Source organism: Symphodus melops (assembly GCF_947650265.1).
Source record: "Symphodus melops genome assembly, chromosome: 18".
NCBI classification, from domain to species: domain Eukaryota; kingdom Metazoa; phylum Chordata; class Actinopteri; order Labriformes; family Labridae; genus Symphodus; species Symphodus melops.
In genome coordinates this window covers 19,025,569-19,046,316 of record NC_136708.1, presented here as the reverse complement: position 1 = coordinate 19,046,316, position 20,748 = coordinate 19,025,569, and the positions used below count along the sequence as shown (strand labels likewise).

The 20,748-nt window shown below is 40.0% G+C and overlaps 1 protein-coding gene across 1 annotated transcript in view; it reads left to right on the top strand.

Annotated features, from left to right (window-relative positions):
• The window catches only part of angpt1 (angiopoietin 1), a 56,528-nt gene extending 39,121 nt beyond the window's left edge, over window positions 1-17,407 (top strand). The window contains exons 9-10 of the mRNA XM_079368956.1: window positions 10,219-10,349; window positions 13,929-17,407. Coding sequence (XP_079225082.1) covers window positions 10,219-10,349; window positions 13,929-14,092 — 295 coding nt within the window. The 3' untranslated portion in view covers window positions 14,093-17,407. The remainder of the gene's footprint in view (window positions 1-10,218; window positions 10,350-13,928) is intronic.
• The last annotated feature ends 3,341 nt before the right edge of the window (window positions 17,408-20,748 follow it).

Below are 20,748 nucleotides of genomic sequence, written 5' to 3'. Positions count from 1 at the left end.
GGAACATTCCACTCCTGCCCCTTTGGTCCTTCAGATTTAGAGAAACTATTACTGTTATTGTCCCGCTGAGGCCGGTAAAAGGCCATCCAGTCTGTTTAAGTGGTAAACTCTAACTGTTTAAGACTCCAAAAGACATGCTGATCTCTATTAATAGATCAGTTCTTGAAAAGTAGTTCTGGTATGGAAATCATACATTGCTCCTCTGAATCCTGAGCCAAAATAAACCAGATGGCCGGGCCCCAAACAAACCGACAATGCCACGTCTTCTGTTCTTTTTGCTCGAGCACTTCCCAGCTCTTAAATGTCAAACTATCTGTGGTAAGTTCTGCAAATCGATATATACTGCTCTGAAACATGAAAGAAACTTGAAATGGTTCGTCTTCTTAGTCGCGCTTGTTGATTATTTTCTGTCCTGGAATATAGTCTGCTTCATTTTAGACCTCAATATTACGCCTGCTGCACCATGTCAAACACACACTGTAAAACAAAAGGGCACAAACACGGTCACAAACAGGCACATCAACTTGGAAACCAGGTGGAATAATTGCACAATCACAATCCGACAATGCACAGGACTCACCATTTATCAAAAACAATATTATAAGCCAGAAAGTGTTTGTCTTGGTGCCAGCTTCTTGGTTTCATATACACGCTGAAAAGGAAATTACTCAGCTCGCAGAGAGGGAGGGAGGGAGGTGTACAATTATTCCTTTGTGAAATATAGAGTCATAATCCTCAAGAAATGAAATCATGTAGAGAAGAAATGTCACATTTATTACGAGCAGGTGGGATCCAACAATCCTCTTTATTCAGACATCCAGTCCTTGTCTAATATTATGAAGAATTATATCAGTCCATTAATCAAATTATTGAAGGAGCTGAATTAACATTATCAGAGTAAGTTGCCATGAAAGTAATCTTGATACTTATTGTGATGTTTTAATGGGAATCTCTCTCTGACTGTAAAACTGTAATAGATACATTATAATTTCAATTTATGACTCAGTGTTACGACTCTGTAAGTGGGGAGTAAGGGAAGCAACATAAAGACAGCTCATAAAGCAGCTCTAGGAAACATTTTCTAAAATCAAAAGAAGTTGCAGCTTCTGAAATTGGAACGTTTAGTGGTTTCTTCAGCTTTCACTGATGATGAACTAAATGTTTGGATTTTGGACCATTAGTCAGACAAATGACCACATTTGTGTATTTAAGCTTCTCTTAAAATGATGAAATTGTTTATGACATTTTCGATTCTTTAAAAGAAACGCAGACTAATTGTGACACTGAGCTTTACCAAAAACTTTACTAAAACATATGCACTTCTGGCCATGGACTTACAGTACATTTTTCATAACAGTTGATGGATCATCATGAACAATATCAACAATGCAACAGCTGTGCAGGACACTGAGGGCACGCATAGGAGTAGGGAAAATTAGAAGGCCTTTAACAATATGACAAGAGCAAACTCTTCACTGACTACATCCAGACAGTGTGAGAGCTCTGACATCAGAAATGTTGTTTTATTGTTAAATGAACAAATCCTGTGGACAACACTTGAAGGAATACATTTTGATTGTCCATAGCTGCAAAACTCCCACTGAACCACAACCTCAAAATATTGTGAAATGTGCTGTGAGTTTAATGTTCTTTTTTTCTTCTTTCATTGTGAGTGAGGTCACCATAATTGCATAGGTTGCTGTCTGTAAAAACAGTAACAAAAAAAAGTCCCTCATCATAGCGAGACCCCATCATAGTTAATGTGGCTGCTTGGATACAGCATGGGGTTGCAAAAAAAGAAAATCAAATGTAATTTTATGACCTGCTCAAATTGTTGTAATGATAGCCATCAGAGGAAAACACTCAGTTAATCACCATCATTTATCAACGTTTATTCACTTCAAGAATGGGGTTAGTGCTTTAAATCACTGAGAAAACACTGGCTAAAGAAAAAGGGAACCTAGTTTGAGCAGGAAGCAAAGTAGTAAGAGACACCAACGGTTCTTTGAGTCTGATAAGAGAAAATACAGATGGAAGGTGGGAAACGATATAATGCACAGTCTTCAGGAACATGACTCAAATGAAAATAATTGCACACAAACCTAATTATTTAATGGGAACAGATAGAGATAAATAGTGCCAGGTAGGTAACACTGATGATTGATAATGCTCCTGAAGTTGCAGGTTACAGCTTATCGGTTGATACTGTAATTAGATTTGTTCACTTATTCTTGACGATGTTTTTAAGGTTGTGCACTTAGTGAATACAAACGATGTTTAGATTTTCTCACTGAGAAAGATCAACTGAACTTCTGAAATTCATGGGTGGCCATCTTAATTATTTAAATGTGTGTGAATACTAAAAGACAGAGCAACGAGGCAGTAAACTGAGTGTGAGTTGTTACTTCTCAAAGGCCACTGGACAGCATTTAAGTGTATAAAACAGAATCGTCTGCATATTGAATCATTTTAAGGAATATGTGAATATGACCCCATAGGTCAATGTCTTCCCTGTGGGGTGTGATATGACTGATAGGCTCAGGGGTTGATTCTAGAGTGTGTTGGGGCCAGAACCAGTGTTCATCACCATCATGTCAGTCAGTGTCCTGATGTGTGTAGATAATTCCTCCTCTTTTTTTATGTGTTGACTTTCATTGATGAATTTTGGGTTTCACAGCAATAATGCATGCAACACTTAGCAGGTAAACAAGAGTGAGTGCTATCAGATGGGGGGGCCCCTTAGGGAACTGTCGTTGCAGGATAAGCAGTTTTGGGTCACTGCTTTGGTCAAAGTTTGTGAGCACCCACTATGGCTTATTCAGCTACCAGCTGTCAAAGGCACATCAATACAAAGCACCAAACTTCTGATCCTCCACCTTCTGAATCTAAACAAAAGTATTAGATGTTACACTGTGTGAAACTGAGAGGGAATGAATATTTAACTGATGCAACATAGACAGCAAGCATCGGTTGTTACACACTGCAATTTTATGCACAGACACAAGTTTAGACTTAAAGGAAAATACTTTCATACTTTAAAAGCATGTGATCCTCAAAAAGGTCTTAAAAGTCTTTATTTGAATGAGCCATTACATCTTTATTCAATATTCTTACTTGTGAGGATTGCCAACTCCTTAGAGCCAGTGATTTCTCCTTATGCTAATGGCCCGATATCCCTGTGGAAAGATCCTATTTTGATCTTTTTCATGCAAGTATTTTGGCAAAGATTTGGCCTTTAAAACATTGTGACCTTTCAGTTTCCAGGAATCAAAGAGGGATAATCTTAGATATCTTGAGTTATGTCTTGAACCTTGGAAGCATCATTTTTCCAGTATAAAATTATAAGATTATAAGAAGCGTCAAAGCTCACGGCTACAACTTCTATGTCAGACAGAAAACCAGGATCCATGGTCAGATGTGTTTGGATTGAACAAAGTGTCGTATTTTTAAACTCAGTAATCAAAGCGTGAGATGGGAATATGGTTATACTGTCATGTTGATTGTTGCTATCCATCGCCATCTTTAATTTAACAGCAGACATTCCAAAAAGTTGAAATACATAGAAAATAAGTTCCTCATAACATACAAAAGAATTCCAATTACTAGCTTTTTCCAGAGCTTTTGACATGGTAGTTATCATTGGTTGGAGTGTGCTCATTTGTCATGGAGATTAATGTTTTGACTTTGCTAAACTTACATATCAACAGACTAATCTATGGCAACCTAAGAAACGTTATCTACAGATGGAATCACGCTAGAAGATGCAGCTGAAGTGCTTGAACAGTAAATGAATATAATGCAGTAACCATTTTTCTACTCGTAAAATGATCCTTTAAATGGATATGAGACATAAATAATACGACTGTATCATTCACTCCAATTGCAAAACTTTACTGCACATAATGTTTGCGTTACTTAAGTCTCTATGGAGCTATATGACACCGAGTGGCAAGAGAGCAGCCAAGCAGGTCTCCGAAAAACAGACACCTCTGCAGACCCTGCAATAGGAAGTGAACCACTGGTCAGGGTGATTAACCTCTGCAATGGGCCAATCAGACTGCAGTTCAGGAGGCTAATCACTGTCAGGTGTGTAACAGCACGCGTTAGATCCTTTGCTTACGGAGTTGTCGACCTTCATGTAGAAGATAAACGATAACAAGCAGACTAAGCTTTGGTGTGTCAGTCAAAAGATGAAAAAGGACTTTTGTGCCAATTTCCACTTTCACAACCACTTCGCCTGAAGAAACATTTTGTGAACATTATAGTGATCGTTTACACCATTTCTGTATTTTATTGCTGTATTGTACTTTTTAATAAACCACGTGAACTTTGTACAGGGTGACATACATTACGTTAGACACTTTTGTGATATTGTGTTTCCCAAACCCCCCCCTCGGGAACTTATTTCATTAAGTGATTGCATGACAGCAATATCGTCTGCTCAATGTTACACAGAGCGATGTTAAATGGGAAGTGTCACATTAAGGAATGACTGCAAACAGGCGACATTATTAACAGATCCAGGGCCCCAGGCCAGTCCCAGCCTGCTGGTCCAACACATCCATCCTCTGTGTGGGGACAAAGGGACACATTTGATCACCCCAGACTTATGAATTTAACACATTTCTACACTTATGAAAGCTGTTTTATGTTTGCTCAAGTTTTTATGTGCTTTCTAGGGGAGCAACAGAGAACAATAATGGCCTGTAAAACTCTGACCCTTCTTAAACTAAGCTTGTTCCTCTTATCACAGTACATACTATTTGAACATTATAGTTCTGTGTTTTGTCGTAGGTTGGAGCCAAAATGTTCTTTTTCTTTTTCTCTTATTTGGTTAGTGATAATCTCTATTAACAGATTCTGTGTTTGGGATGATATGTTGGGATACATATATTGAATGTAAATAAACTGATTAGTGTATCCATAGTGAAAAGCTCATTGGACATTTGTTCATACTGTACGTATGGACCAAAATTCAGATCCATAGTAGTTCCAATTCACCCCTCAGTGCCTTATCTGCGACAACATTGGACATTTAACACTGAAAATAGGTCTCTTCATCTTCGAAATACAATTAAAGAAAAGATGGTATTTTACTGAAACCCGTAATGCCATCGCTGCTTCTATTATGAGAACAGTGTAGATACATCACTGTCGTCTGAGTCCTGAGCCTACTGAAACTATTTTCTCACATAGCAAGTTTGTAGCTTTAAAACTTCAGAGCATAGACTCATTATAACTGAAACAGAATCTGAATTAAACACTAAAGCTTTGCTTAAACTTAATAAGAAAAAAATATTATATGATATGTTATATGAATACCATTTATATGCCAAACTTTGAGACAAGAGCCCCCCAGCACAATACGGCTATGTAGATATGTGTACATTGGATAATTACCTTGAAAATGCAACAACATTGAGTTCAAATAGAAAATGTCTACGTTCTCTCAAGCGTTGGACCCAAAGGTGAAAAGGCTGAATATTGTGTGATTTTCTACTTTGGCATATTCTGTGTATAATCCTAATTGAATTGGACACAGTCTCTTTCAAAACAGGCCTCTTTTCTGTCAAGCTGAAATATTGAATTTCCCTCACTTTTACTGAGACCAAAAACTATGTGCTTTACTTCACACCACAAGTGGTAAATGGAAATGCACCAAATACGCTGAAAGATCAAAAACAAACCGGCATCTCCTGTGGATATGAAAGGAATTAGATGGCTGGACACCAACCTCCCTCCCTAGAGTTGTCATTGAGTACAATGACTCCTCTCACAGCTCAATATTGTGTTTGCTAATGAGCCTTGACCGATCACATTACTAAGTCCCTCCAGTGGGAACTATCAGATTAGCACGCATTACCAGTTAAATCTCCGATCTGGCTGATGAGCGGATGTCTGACCCCTGATACATTTCATTAACATCAATTACTTGATGCCATATCTCTGTTAATTGCTCTTTTAGGCCTTAGGAAAAGCCTTCTTCTCTTGAGCTTGTTGATGACATCATCTTTGGATCGCTATTTATCATTTGAGTGCAAATAAAGGATCCTGACAGGGACAGTGCACGTCAGTCAAGTTTGGAATTGTTGGTCTGGTCACGATGCAGTACACTCAGTGAACACACTCACAGCAGTCCATCAAAGTGCTGGAAATCCCTTTTGATGAGGTACTTTAGATGACTCTTTAGTGTAACAATCATCGTTTAGATTTGGAAAGTGCAGGAGAGTCGGTATGCAGTGAAGCCTGTTCTTTGTCAGAGCAGGAACAGAGTGCATCTTTGAATCTGCATGTTTTCCTCTGCTGATAGAAGTCAAGCTACCCGTAAGTGAAGCAGGACGTGAGTGCATCTTTACTGGAAGATATCTCCAAAGGCATTTGTCAGCAGTTAAAACAACATGTGTCACATTACTCAATAAGTATTTTTCTGTAGAAAAGACATTTTAAAAACGACGTCCTATCTTCAACGGGAAGGATTTTCAACACTGGTAAAAGAAAATAGCTTTTTTTCCCACCGATTTTTTTTATAGATGTTGACTTCCTGTGAATATCCAGACCATATTTTAATGAGGTTTCCTTTGGGAAATGGTCGAATAAATTCCTTCAGTCTTTATGGAGCTTATCTAGGAGACTGAAACTGAATTGGTAATGCACTGATTGCAACATCAAGGTCTGAGCTGCCAATTCAGAATTTTGGCCCGATTCTGATTTTCTTTCTTTTGACTTGAATTGACAGTAAAACCACATATTACTTAAATCTTTCTTAAATGAAAGTTCAGTTTAATGTTAATTATAACAATTACTTTATATTAGACTGGCTATTGAGAAAATATGTAAAAACGACACAAGGTCACATGACCATTTCTCAACCTGCTTTACTCTCTTCACCTGCTTTCTCCTAGACTCCTGAATTCACTATGAATGATCCATCAAATATCTACAATTGGTACCCCTTTCATTAGGCTGCTGGCTGTCTCTTACCGATCTGTCGGTCTCTGTGAACAGTATTTGCAGCTATGGAGTGTTATAATGTGTCTCATGGCAGGTTCACATTTCTAATAACATGCTCACACAGAGGTTTCATCAATTACCTTTCCCACTTAACAAAGAATACTACGGGAATATTAATAAAGCAATATTTCAACATATTGTACTCCTGCAGCCCAGGGGAGAGAGAGAAAGACAGAGAGAGGCCCACATGTGGATATGAATGGCGCAAATGTGACGCAGAAACTTGTAGAGATACTTTCGAGCAAGAGGAAAAAGTGCCTAAAAATGGTCTTTGTTTATCCCGAGGCCGAGAGAAGTCATTCCATTTGATGATGCCATACTTTTTGCATGGTTTATTAGGTAGACCTATTATAAATACTAAGAGTATTAACAGCTGCCGATACTAATTTAAGAACATTTTACATTACAACAGACATCAAACCTCACATGGAAAGTTCAGGCATGTTACCGGATGATAGTTGATAATACACAGAGCAGTGAGGGTGTTGTGCAGATGCAAAAGAGAGATGTGGACTCAGCACATTGGAAATCCTCAGTCTGTCATAGAGACGACAGTGTGCAGCTTTGTTCACACACTTCAATGGTAAACTGAGTCACCAAAGAGCAGGTGATCAATTAAACATTTCGTTTCTTGTCTGTGCCTCCACATGCACAATGGCACCATCTTTTATTTTTTGTCTTAGTTTGGGGATGTTTATGCCTTTATTTAAGAGAAAGGACAGTGTATAGAGTCAGAAACTAAGGGAGAGATTGGGCAATGACGTGCAGGAAAGGTACCACAGGGTGGGTTCTAACCCCAGTCAGCCGCTGAGAAGACTATAGCTTCCATACATGGGGCGCAGGCCTTAACAACTAGACTACCGGGACCCCCATTCCCTGACTCTTGCTCGCCCCTTTAGTGTGGACCCACCGTTTTCCTTAAATGTAAGTTTTAAACGTTTTTTTTTTTTTGCACTAACAGAAAAAACATGACATTTCAAAAATTGGACGAAGCAGCAGTCTGCTAGATGTATTATTATGAACATAATACCTAACATCGAGCGTTTTCAACATTGTTCATTGACACCCTCGGTGGTTCTTATTTGCATGTATGCAAGCAAAATCATTCATATTATACTCAGACACTCTTAAACAAGCTTGAAATGTTCAGTGGTCATTCGGTGCCACTGTCAGGACACATGACTCAACTGTACATTTTAGGATTGCACGTGTTGGCTTAGTGGCATGGAGAATTCCCCACTGTGACCTCTACTCCATTTACACAGCTGTCCAAATACAGAAGTCTTTCACGTAAAATGACTTTCTTTCCTAAGAAAGTCGAAAGGTCCTTTTCTTTGAGGTGTTCAACCTGTTGCGTCACAGCTACATGTTTTGAAACACAGGAGATGCATTACTTCTCCTGAAAAGCATAAAATATTGCTTTTGCATTTGCTACTTTCTCATCGGAAAACTCAAACTGAGTGTAAGGTTCACTGCACGCCCATGGTCCCCAGTTGAAGAGAAATGAATTCAGGAAATTGCTTCCACTGAGAGAACCGTACTTAACAAAAGAGTCCTGATATTTAGATATGCAATCTCTTCTGATGGGATGAAGTGAGAGTTAGGGAGCGTGAGAGAACAAGGAGATTAAGAGAATATACAGCGGTGCAGCAGATTAGGGAAGGTGTGTTTTGTTTGTAATTGAAGAGCTGTCATATAGATGAAGGAACTGTCAGATGTGTAAGGAGGAACTCCTGATCACACACACAAATAATTTCATCGTGGGACTCACCCAGGAGAAAATCTGCTTCCAAGATGCTTATTAGATTTCTATTGAATGTTAAGTGGGAAGGAATTCAGCTTGGGAGAGACAGTTTGTCAGCCCCGTAGACATGCTCCGAGGGAAAATATGGCAAAGGGAAGCTTAATAGTGACGTCCTACCATTTAAACATTGGATGGAAAGTAACAAAGTCAAGGTCATTACCTGTTTTGTTTATAGTTGAGAATAGCATTGGCGAACTGCTGAATCTGGACACATTTACAGAGTAATGGAGAGCGAGACCTTCTTCCATTCTCGAGCACACCGATGGGACCTTATTTGAAAAAAATGAACACGTTAGGCAATGCGGAACATCTGTCCATTATACTGTCATTATACAGTACCTTGGTTTAAACATTTAACAATCGTTAAAGTGACAATTAAATTTGCTGGAAATTGCTCCAAACTCTGATCTCTATCTCTCATCAATTCAAATATCATAGACTGTATAAAGCACGGACGTTATCTTCGTGATCTCACCCCTTGGCTTCTAAAAAAGCGTTTTGAAGCCAAAAGTTGGTGGTAACCATATTGGAAATGCTGGCCCTACTTAACTCTTGGTCAAATAGTAACAGACAAGGGAGAAATGTAATGCAGGAGAGATCAGTCAAATAACCCACGCCCATTATGCAAATGTGTCCAACACTTTTATCCTTAATATGACCCAAACAACCTCTGTTTTTGGATTTCTGTATGATAGATTCTTCACGCCAGGGACTCTATCGTTATTGCATACCTGCAGTCTTTTGACCCACTCCTTTAGATAGAAAAATACTTAAAATTAGATCTGGCATCTAATAAATGTGAGCTGGTGGAAAAAATGCAGTTGCGTGTATGCTTTTATTTATGTCACATCAGGAGGAGCGGAGAAACAGAGGGAAGTGTGCACTTACACACAAGAAGACAAGGATGAATATCACAAACTTGGACCGCAAAAACGTGATAATTTAGCCTTCCTGTCCAGACATTATGTGATGATTGTTTGAACAGATTGCTGAATCTGAACTGAAAATAACTGTTGCACGTTCATTGAATGATTAAGTCTGCTGATTTGGTGTAAAATACTGTACTGTAGCCCTGCAGATGGAAATGTGATTCACAGACATTCCTTACACTGCACACTCCTTCCTCTCTCCTTTGCCATATGGTATTTTTTCATATCCTCCCTCTCTTTCTTTTATATTCTCTCTACCCTGTTAATGTTGTTCCAGGTGGTCTACATGTACTCAATTACAACAAAAATAAATATCTCCCCAGAGACTTTTCTTGCAGCATGTTATGTCTTCTTTCGGCCTTTATTGCTTACACCGCTCACTCCACCACCCTCCGCTCCCCGTTTCCTCCTCCTGAAGTGTTTCCATGTCCTGACTCCCTCTTATGTTTTTTTTCTTCTCCTGATGTCTTTCAGACTGTTTCTGAAAAGCCACAGTGGGACTGCAGGCAGACAGAGCAGTCTGGTAATCCACGGAGCAGACTTCAGCACCAAGGACATGGACAACGACAACTGCATGTGCAAGTGTGCCCTCATGCTAACTGGTGGTAAGTGCAGCAATAAGGAGCATTACAATAAGGGATGATCACAGCCAATCAGACTTGGACCAGCTTATCTCCTGGTGGAAGAATATTTTTTGTTTGGTAGAACTTGTGTGACATTAAGTTGTGGTGATGCTCAAGGAACATGAGCTGTAAGAAAACAAGAGTAGCTGGAATCAAGATAACAGTAGAGTGAAGCTTTAGCGACGTAAATCTAAAATAGCTGATAATCTTACGATGCACATGGGATAGCTAACAGTAGAGTAGGTAAAAATCAAACAAGACATTAGCCATTGAGCTGTGATATATTAAAAAAAGTTTAAAACTACTTTCATTATATTTTTGGCTACGCAGCATAACGAGCTGCTATCTGAAATCCTCTGTGAGAAACTGTTGGTTTGTTTCGAATTTAGCGCTCCCTTTGGGGTGGAGGAGTTTGCTCACGTCATGTACAAGGGGAAGTAGTGTCTTATCCAGCATTCTTGTAACGTTCTGTAGCTCAATTCATATGACACCTATAAAAAAGTCACCATATAAAAGTAGTCAATGTTCTCATTTGCTTTTGTGTGTCAAAAAGAGGCATCAGAATTCATTTCATTTCTGTCTCATAACAACCTGCTAAATTATTAGTTCACACCTCAAACAAATGCAAATAAGCATGAGCATTTATTTTGAGTAGCCTACCTGATAAAAACAAAGCATACTCACAGTTTAGTCGCTTTGTTTTTGGTCTCCTCCAGTTTCCATCACTGGTTGTAGAGCCAAAAGAATTGGCTAATAGAAGCTAAAAGAGTTCCAGAGGACTATGGTGGTCCAAGAAAACAGCGATAGTCTCAGTGACAGCTTCTCCATCACATACGCCAATGTCATCTAAAGTTTATACAAGTATACTGAGGTTTTAAAACATGACTGACTGTCCATGCATTCGCCTGTAATATTCATATCAGAAATGTGTTTTTCATCCCACATCTCAACCGCTAACTTGGAGAGCACAATTTTAATATAGCCCATAGATATCCCGTCATGGGTAAGCAACCCAATGAAGGCACAATATGTTATAAACAGATTGCCCCCTTTCAGCATCTGTGTCCATATGGCAACACTGAGACAACAAAATAAAGTACAATAAGTTTGCTTTTATGAGAAAAGTTGAACATGATGTAACCTCTCCAACATTAATTTTCTTTGATTGGCTTTATGACCAACTCCACAATGTTCACTGCTCAGTCATTAGTTTCAGGTTTTTATATCCCTGCTCTTGTGAGAGGTGAACGGGGTAAAGTGACCACTTCGACATCTATCTGCACCTATTACGGCACGTTCTGACTCCCCTCCTGGTTACGCTGGTTTGGGAACGAACACATTGTTAAAAATCCCTGGGCGCGGCCCCAAGTGTCAGAGAGATTTAAAATGACTCTGCTTCTCCTGCTGTGTAAGTGGAGCCCCGTGACCCTAGCTGTCACCTCATGGCAGCTCGATTGCTGACCTGGTACTAATCAAGCATTTCTAAGTACAGATTTAACGTCAGCATTACCTCTTAGGTCATCGTTGATGCAGAGGTTTAAAGGGGACTGGCATCTAATCATTGGTCAACACCCCCTTCGGTGCTTGATTTATGGCCTGCCTATGGCCAGCCACAAAGAGGAGGCTTTACAGTATGTAGCCTGAGTCAATGCTGGTTTGAACCCAGCTCTGTGATTGTATATACAGTATATCATTTGATTTATACTCCGAATTTACAACAGCAGGGCTGATATCAAATGATGTAAGTGTCTGAAAAATACAGAGGGAAATACTTCTTTGCTACATTTATGAGGAGGACTGCAGCCTGCTGTGTTAGGACTGAGGAGGAGGATCCACACATCCTGTAATGTATCTGTTTTCCCAGCAACAGAAACTACAGTCGGGATAAAGCACTGACAGAAGGAGGCAGAGGGGATTTCACTATCATAGGAATGAAGTGCAGAAAGTATTTGAAAAAGGAAGACATCCCTGCTGTTTTTACAAGTGACGTTAAAATATCTGGCCTGGAAATCGAGAGGATACCGACCGTAAATCCCAAAGGACAGCTGCTGTGCACACTCAGTGTTTATGTGTGCGTCAGTAGATGTGTGGTCTGTGGTTTATCATCAAGGGAAGGATGGCTTGTCGGACACATGTTGCATTCTGCTTTGTGGTCTTAGAGGGGAAAACAGTGTCTCAATAAAATACAACAGCAGTTTACAAAACACACACTGTGTCTCGAGCTATTTACTCAGTTAAATCATGACCGCCTCACAAGCTGTCGAGTGTAGTATATAGATACATAGAGTATTTGGTCCAATCGTTTTTTAATCGTATTAAAAAAGTTGACCAATGGCACATTTGGTTCTCACTGGCGCCAGCAGCTGGAAATTATGTTTATGAACTTTGAAATGCAAGGAGGTCATTTTCCATGCCACAGTATATTGTGTAGAAGTTTATGATGAAGCTGCAATCAATGTGAAACTCATGTGTGGGATCAGTGCCAGCAACAAGGGCAGAACGTCACTCCTGATTGCTGACAGGTCTTGGGAAATGTCACACGGTGGTCAGTGTCGGTATGCAGTTGGAGGAGAGAGAGAGAGAGCAGCGATGCCATTTGTCTCCGTGAAACTGACACATGCCATGCCAGGCATATGTTCTTTAACAGACTGCATCACTGAGAGTGTGTTCCTGACTTCAGATAGGAGAGCTGACACATTTAGAAGGATGAAGCAGATGGGATGTTCAGGAAATGTCACTCATCTGAAGCGTTTATGCAATGTTTGGTATTATGAAAGTGGTCATAACCTATGCGTCTCAAAGTGTTGAAGATGGAGGCCCGCTTTTGCAACACAGTCAACAAAAAAGGAGGAAAAAACAGCATCATGCTTAAAGGTCCAATATGTAAAATGCCTCCTGAAGGAAATCATAGAATAACCTGATTGTTTCATCTAGCAGCCATCGTGTCCTTCTCCAAAATGTAGATTCTGGTCCGTAATAATCTGATTAGCCATTTGGGAGGTGTTGCAGTGATGGGACACCTGTTAGAACAAGCGAACTGGAGTTAAACCTTTTTGATCTAATGAACTAACAATGCAATTTCAACTCTATTTATAAAGACATTGGAGGCAAAAGTATGGTTAAAATGATTAATAATAACCCTCCTTGCATATTTACCTCTTCTCTGAATACCAGTTATCACTTTGGGGAATTATGCAATGTGTCACCTTTAGAGTGGAATAAGGCTCCCATACCACTTACTGTTCCTGAGCTCCTGTACATGCACGCTTTGCTTTAAATAGAAAGAGTTCAGCAACAGGTACTGGCGTGCCAATGAACCCTGTGACAGTGACACATTGAGCAGATAGCAGGGAAATGGTGTCTGAACCAGTGCCACGGACCTGTTGGAGAGGCCATGGGAAACTTCCAACCTTTATCAAGGACAAGGAGGTTTATTTTTAAAAGTATCAAGCCTTATTTGTGCCCCTTAAAAACAGTACACAACACACAATAAAAACAGATGCTATCTTGTCATCCTAACTTTAAATCTTAATGCTTTATATCTCCTGATTCTCTGTCCAGGTTGGTGGTTTGATGCCTGTGGCCCGTCCAACCTCAACGGCATGTACTTCACTCAAGGACAACACGTGGGGAAGTTAAACGGTATCAAGTGGCACTACTTCAAGGGTCCCAGCTACTCGTTACGAGCCACCGTCATGATGATCCGCCCCTTGGACTTCTCCTAGTCCCTTTGAACTTGTGAACTTTCAGCATCTGAACGGCTGTGTGTGCAGCACATTAGTGGGAGGGGGGGGGGGGGGACGCTTCCCATTTCATCCTCACATCTCATCTCAATCCGCTGGCCATTGGAAGTCGTCCTATAAATCATTTTGTGGAACTGCGCTGCTGCTGCTGCGTTACAACCTTTCCCCTCAATAGACTGAAAAACACTCATGGAAGGGGGGAGGACAGAGCAAAGACATTATCCACATGAACTGATATCTGTTTTCAAGCAGATTCACAAACTTGACCTTGTGTGAGGATGAGTCAGGTGCAGAATGTTAATCTTGCTGTTAGGCTGACTTGTATGAAAATGTAAACACATTAACGTCTCCTTACTTTCCATGGCGCCTTGGAGATGGAGAACTTATAATCTCTTGTATGGAAAGCAGCACTGACTCTTAAACTGCGGGACAGAACTTTTCTGGAAAGCTCGAAGGAGACGATAGAGATCAAATGCCTTCTTTTGTATTGATATGTTGCCAACAGAACACAGCCCATTAATATTCTGAATGTATTATATATTGTTTTTTCGTATTATATTTGTTATCCCAGTTGTATCCAAAGTGAATAGATTGTCTTTTGTACTGAACAGCGTGTACTTATTTCTGTCTGCGTTCTGTTTTCAACGCACTCTCCGTTTGAAGGTGACCTTGTAATTGAAGTGATTTGTAATAGTTGACGGGTTACTCGCAGAATTTTGCTGGCAATTACACACAAGCCGTCCTGACAGAGTGTGATTATTTTTAAAGTTCAACGTGTGAGGTTGTTATTGGATTAGATTTTGGACTGAAGTCTCTTTTTTTTGCCTTTCCTATTGGCTGACGAGGAGCTAATACCTGCCACGGTTCAAATTGTGAGTGATCAATATATGTCTACTAAATATGAACAATAAGAATATTAATTCAGATGCAATTAGTACTTATTACTTTTAAGTGTTGCAGCTGTGTACAAGTGGGGGAAGTACATTAACGTACAAGTAATGCTTACTTTTCCAAAAATTCCCAAAAAATATTGGTATATTTTTGTGTCTTATGATAAAGTTCAGAAACTTTATTCATATTCAGAGTGCTTGAATAAAGCTGGTGTCCCAAATGTACAAAAGTATGGTGGTCTACGAGGGAAAAAATGCACCAATGGCTACAAAGATTTATATTTGAAGGAACATCCTGAAGACAGGAACAATAATAAAAAAAAAACACGTGCAACAGTCCAAATCAAGCGCCCCCTACAGGCCCTTTTTCAGAGAGCAGACTCAGACAAATCTGAGTTGGAGTTGATTGAGCCTGAGCTGGGATTCTGGTTCCGGAGCAGCTGATTTGAGTTTGCTCAATTAACTGAGTACGTTCACTCAAGATTCAATCACATGCACCTCCATTATAAAAAGACAACATTCAAGGAGCGCAGATACCAATACTAAGCATCACCATGGCAACAGGTGACAAAAAGAGGTCCACGTACTTCACCCTTCTCAAATTAGAAACCCTCATGCTGACATTCAGCAAGAATGAACATGCAGCAGCCATGGAGAGAGAAGGGGCGTGGGAGAAAACTGCTGATCAAGTGAGTGTGTAACTTTCTTTTCATTTAGTAACAGATAAGCCAGTGTCACAGGAGAATGAAATGTACATATATTCACAGTGTGATGAGAGAAAAGAGAGTTTGGAAGCATCTCAAAATGAAATGTAAAAATTGTAGTTCAATCTCAAGGTTTAGGCGTATACGGCTCATTGTGGTTCTTCAATCAGGCTATTTGACAGCTTTTCAAATAGCGTTAGCTTAATTCCCAACACAAAGCTGTTTTCACTCACATAATTGTCACCTTTACACCTATTCATTCATGAATTAGGCCATCTCCCGAAGTAAATATAACTCTCTGTAGAGTAATCATGCAGCCCCTTTACATGGCTTGTTGACTAAAGGATATGCCATGCTTAACAGAACAGTAGCCTACCTGTCCGCATGCATCACAGATAATATTGAAACAATCTGGGTTTTTATTCAAACGGGGAATCGATACGGACTGAGTAAAAGAATGAAATTAATTAATTAAATTAAACATGGTTTCCGGCTCTGTAGACGGGAGAAGATGTCGAGAAACTCTGAGCTGACTGAAGAAAGTCTGAACCCGACTGGGTTAGGTCCACAGACTCAGTTACCATAGTAACAGGATCTTGAGCGATCCCTCTCTGCAGGGTTGAGTGACCTCCGTTTCTGAGAGAAGAAAATTGGAGTTTCCCTCATTTCAGGACTCAGATTTGTCACTAATCCTGCCCTCTGACACGGGGCTCTGCTGCACTTTAATAGTGTTGCCTGGATTTGCAGTGTTTTTTTTTTTTTTTTTTAGTTGTGTTTGTTATTTTGTGTTTTCTTCCTTCAAGGACATTTCTCCTAATTCCTTGATTTACTGTTGGATTTTGCATCACTTTGTTTGTTGTTCCACATTCCTGTTGTTGTTGTTTTCTACTTCTGAATGTGTTTTGAAATCGGCCTTGATTCTGAAAGTAGCTCTTCTCTTCTGGAAATCTTTTTCACTGTGACTGTTTGTTTACCCTTGTGGGCCACCGTACTTACCTTAAAACAACGTGGTGTTGCTAAATTCAAACGTGTAAAGGACTTCATAAAACGACCATCTCCGGGTTTTATCATGTTCTGACCTCTCACTTTTCACACAAAGAGCAGCTCATTACAACAACAACAAAAAAAGACATCCAAACTATTTTCTCAGACATCAACATGACACAGCCTTAATATCCAGCCAGTTTCTGTTTCCCATCAACGCAGCTTTGAGAGTGAAAAAAGGAGCTGGGATTTGATATGAAGCATGAAATTAATGATCCCACCAAGTGATCCATGCGAACACATATTTCATAACTTCCAGCTTACAACAACACAATCTACCGTGGAGTATTTACTGAAGGTACATGTGGCAGGAAGATAAAGTGTATCTGGAACTTGTAAAACTACAATTGACATGTTTATTAGCATAGTTAACATTGTATAATTTAAAGTGTGTGTATGTGAAGTAGCTTTCCTGAGGAAAGCTCTTCTTCTTTTATTTTCCCATCTTTGCTTCGCCAGGAGTTCAGTGTTGTTGAGCATAAAACATGGAAGTTAAGATAATAACCCTGGAGAAATGTGCCTTTGATAACTCTGCTTTTACCTCATAAAATTCCAGATTTGCAGATTTATTTAAACATCTTCTTTTTTTTTTGTAACATGTGGTCTGTGTTGTGTTGCTAGATTAAATAAAGGCGCATGTGATGCACTAATGTTTTCAATCTGCGTTGTGGCTGCACCTTTTTGTGCCAAATCGATGCAATGACGGATGAGGATCTCAAGTCATGCTTCCCAAGTTTGGCTCTTCTAACGTCCGCCTATAATCCGACATGCTTTAACTGCAGCCTTCTTTCATGATAACATCTTCAACGTCGTATGTCATGCAAAGCAAAGGAGCTTATTGTACAGAAAGACATGAGATAAATCCTTTAGATAAACAGACATGCTTTCTCGTGCCTTTTTTCAGGACCAAACCAGATGGTGCAAACATAAAAAAAAAACTCCCTCTCTGCCCAGAGGTGGGGAAGCTATTGTCTTGGGGTTGTGACTCGCTTGCTTGCTTGTGGCAATGACAGATTGCCAAAGTGTCAAACGATGCTGTTGGAACCCGTAGTGTCGCTCCATAGTTGACATTCCTGGGCCTAATCAGAGGTTAAACAAATTACTGCAGCCTGCAAACCGCTGCACGTCCTTCAGCGCCTGCACTGACCCGACACCCTGCGCGGAATGTGTTCTTTAGAGAGGCCGAAAGTGTGAAGAGAGTCCGCACAAACCGGCAAACACCGATGTGGGTCTTAAGAGTTGTCCTTTGTTGGTGTGAGGACAGGATGTGCCAAGAAGCACTTCTAAACTCGGGGGATAGTTTTGTCTCCAGTGGGTGTTCAGGATGTCCAGCAAAGTGGTGTTTCACTTGTCTTCTCTCTCTGCGCACGTACGCACACGAGCAACCCCCCCCTCCAACACACACACACACACACACACACACACACACACGAGTCCTCACATCCACAGCCTGACCTGACTCTGCTGAAAACAGATCCTTTCCTGTACATGGAGGAAGAGCTGAGGGTGAGATCCCCTGTGGGAAGTGGAGGTCCAAGCTGTGTTGGACCCCAACCAGATCAGATATAACAGAGTACAGAACCTGCAGTATGAAGACTGAGGATCTGTGAAACCTCTGAAGAGACCACCTGCTCATACTGAAACTAATAAAAACACAGCAAGAGGAAGGAAGATTAAAAATACAACATCTGTCTCAAGTCTTTGACTTTTATATCATATTCAAACCTTGATACTGTTAAACAAGTTAATTTCTAGTAGGCCAGTAGTTAAGAGATTTACACCGGCCCAAATGATAAATCATTACAGCTTATAATGTAAGACTCACTGTTTGAAGAAATCACCAAGATAACGTTTCTGTAGTTGTGTCGTGACACAAATCACATGGAACAAAGAGACAGAGAAAGGATTTAGTTTTGTAGTCGAAACCAGACTAACCGAGACCGAAGACATACCCAAGACCAGAATGCTCAAAGACCAAGACATTTAGGGATCAAGACTAAGGCAGGGTGAGACCAAGACAAGAACAAGACCATCCATGTTTTACGTTCTTTTCAATATGCTGAAGCTTTTCTGTATTTATCACTTTTTTGTGGAGTGTCTCTTCATTCAGTCTTCAAAAAGCCTCAGCGTTTTGAGGAAGGAAGAAAGCACCTGGTTTTTGTTTGAACATATGATATTGACATTGTTTGGCCCGTGTTCATATTAATGGCCCTGTCATGAAAAGTTTTCATATTTCAAAGAGTGGAATAACCCAAAAACCCATGAAGAGCCTACGCCACAGACGTGGCACAGAGTCAACCACCAAATAAAGCAAACCTTTAAGTGCTGTGACAACACACAAAACGTTCCTAAAAGGGCGCAGGGAATTGAATCATACATTCATCAGATGGAAGTCAACCTGAAATCATTACAGGGAAATGATGACATCAGCGCTTTCAACTCCAAGCCATTCATTTTTTATTTTATTTTTTTGTATGTGCTGCAGTTCTCTTTGTAATCCCACACCAACTGTGTGGTCCCATCAGCATTTTTTAAAAGCATTTTTCTAGATATTTCTTCAAAAAAACAATTTAATGCAAAATACATGTCCATTACAGATTTCAAATCTATAGCAAAACTCGTTATCGTATCTCCAATTTCCCAAGAACCCCTAAGATATATATATTTTTTCCTGTAGGACCTTTGTTTGAATGTGTTTGCTGTTGGGACCTACGCTTTTCAAACCAACCAACATTTGATTTATTCGCTGAGGGAAAAGCCTTTAAGATTATATGACCTTAATTAAAAAGCGATCTGGGTTGTGTAATGCTGGTTTCGAGGAGAAAAGGCCTGTGGTTAAGGAAAATAAATGGAGTAGAATGAGAATATAAACGTGACTTTAGGTGGGCGGCTCCCTCATCTCGAAAAATTGAAAGGGAGCTCGACGTGATTGATGGTGTGTGGGAGTGCGACTGACACTTGGTGTACACAGAGGGTGTGAAGCAAAGACAGGCTGCAGGCCCCGGCAGGAGCCATTTAAACTGATAATAACATGAAGGCTTCTTAGTTGGATGAAAAAGTGTCAGCCGTAAATTGACCATCTCTTTGGATTTAAGTAAAGGTGATAATATGGATCCCAGAGAGACTTTAAATCATTTAGACACCCTGGGAAGTCAGGCAAAAGAGCTTTTATTTGCTTAATACATACAGTGAAGTGTTATTGTATTTCTCTTTTCCAGTGGTATCAGAAAATTAGCAGAAACACATGAGAAATCAGTCAGGATGTCAGGATTAGTTGGATAAAAAAAATGAATGGAAAAATGAATGTGCAGGTCCTATCATGGGCTTTTTGATTTCAGAGCTCAAAGTCGTTGATATTATAAGAGTTGATGTAACAAGTGGTCAGTCATTGCTCCAGAGGCTGCAGCGGTCGAGAGTAATGAAGTGTGATTTCTGACTGACGCGATGCAGGCCAAATGAAACATGTTTTTATAAGATCTCCGGTAACGAGATCATGTCTCAAAACAAACAGTCCATGTGTTTGACTAATGCGTTCAAGATCAGGGCAACGGAAGATCAAGTATGAAAAAAAAAAAAAAAAAAGACGGATGCTCTTAAAATCGACCTAATTTGTCCTCGTTTCAAAAATAGAACGTTTTTCTAAAAATGTTGAATATTATTTCTGTACTTTATTCCATTTTTCTTAACTAGAAGATTTTATTACAGATGCTATGTTTTGAATGTGGGCCATGCCGCCCTAAACACGCCTGATCCTGAAAGGTTAGGAGGGTCAGACCTGGTTTGTACTTGGATTAGAGACCGCCGGGGAGTACCAGGTGCTGTTTGGCTTAAAAGCTGGACTGGTGGTGTAGTGGTCAACGCTGTTAGCAAAACAGGTCTCAGTTTACTACCTGCAGGTCTGTCGGGTCTTTCTGTATCGAGTGCATCTGTTCTCTGCATGCCTGTCTACTTCAACATTCAAAAGAAATGCTCAGACTCACAGCTGCCAGTGAATGTTGGT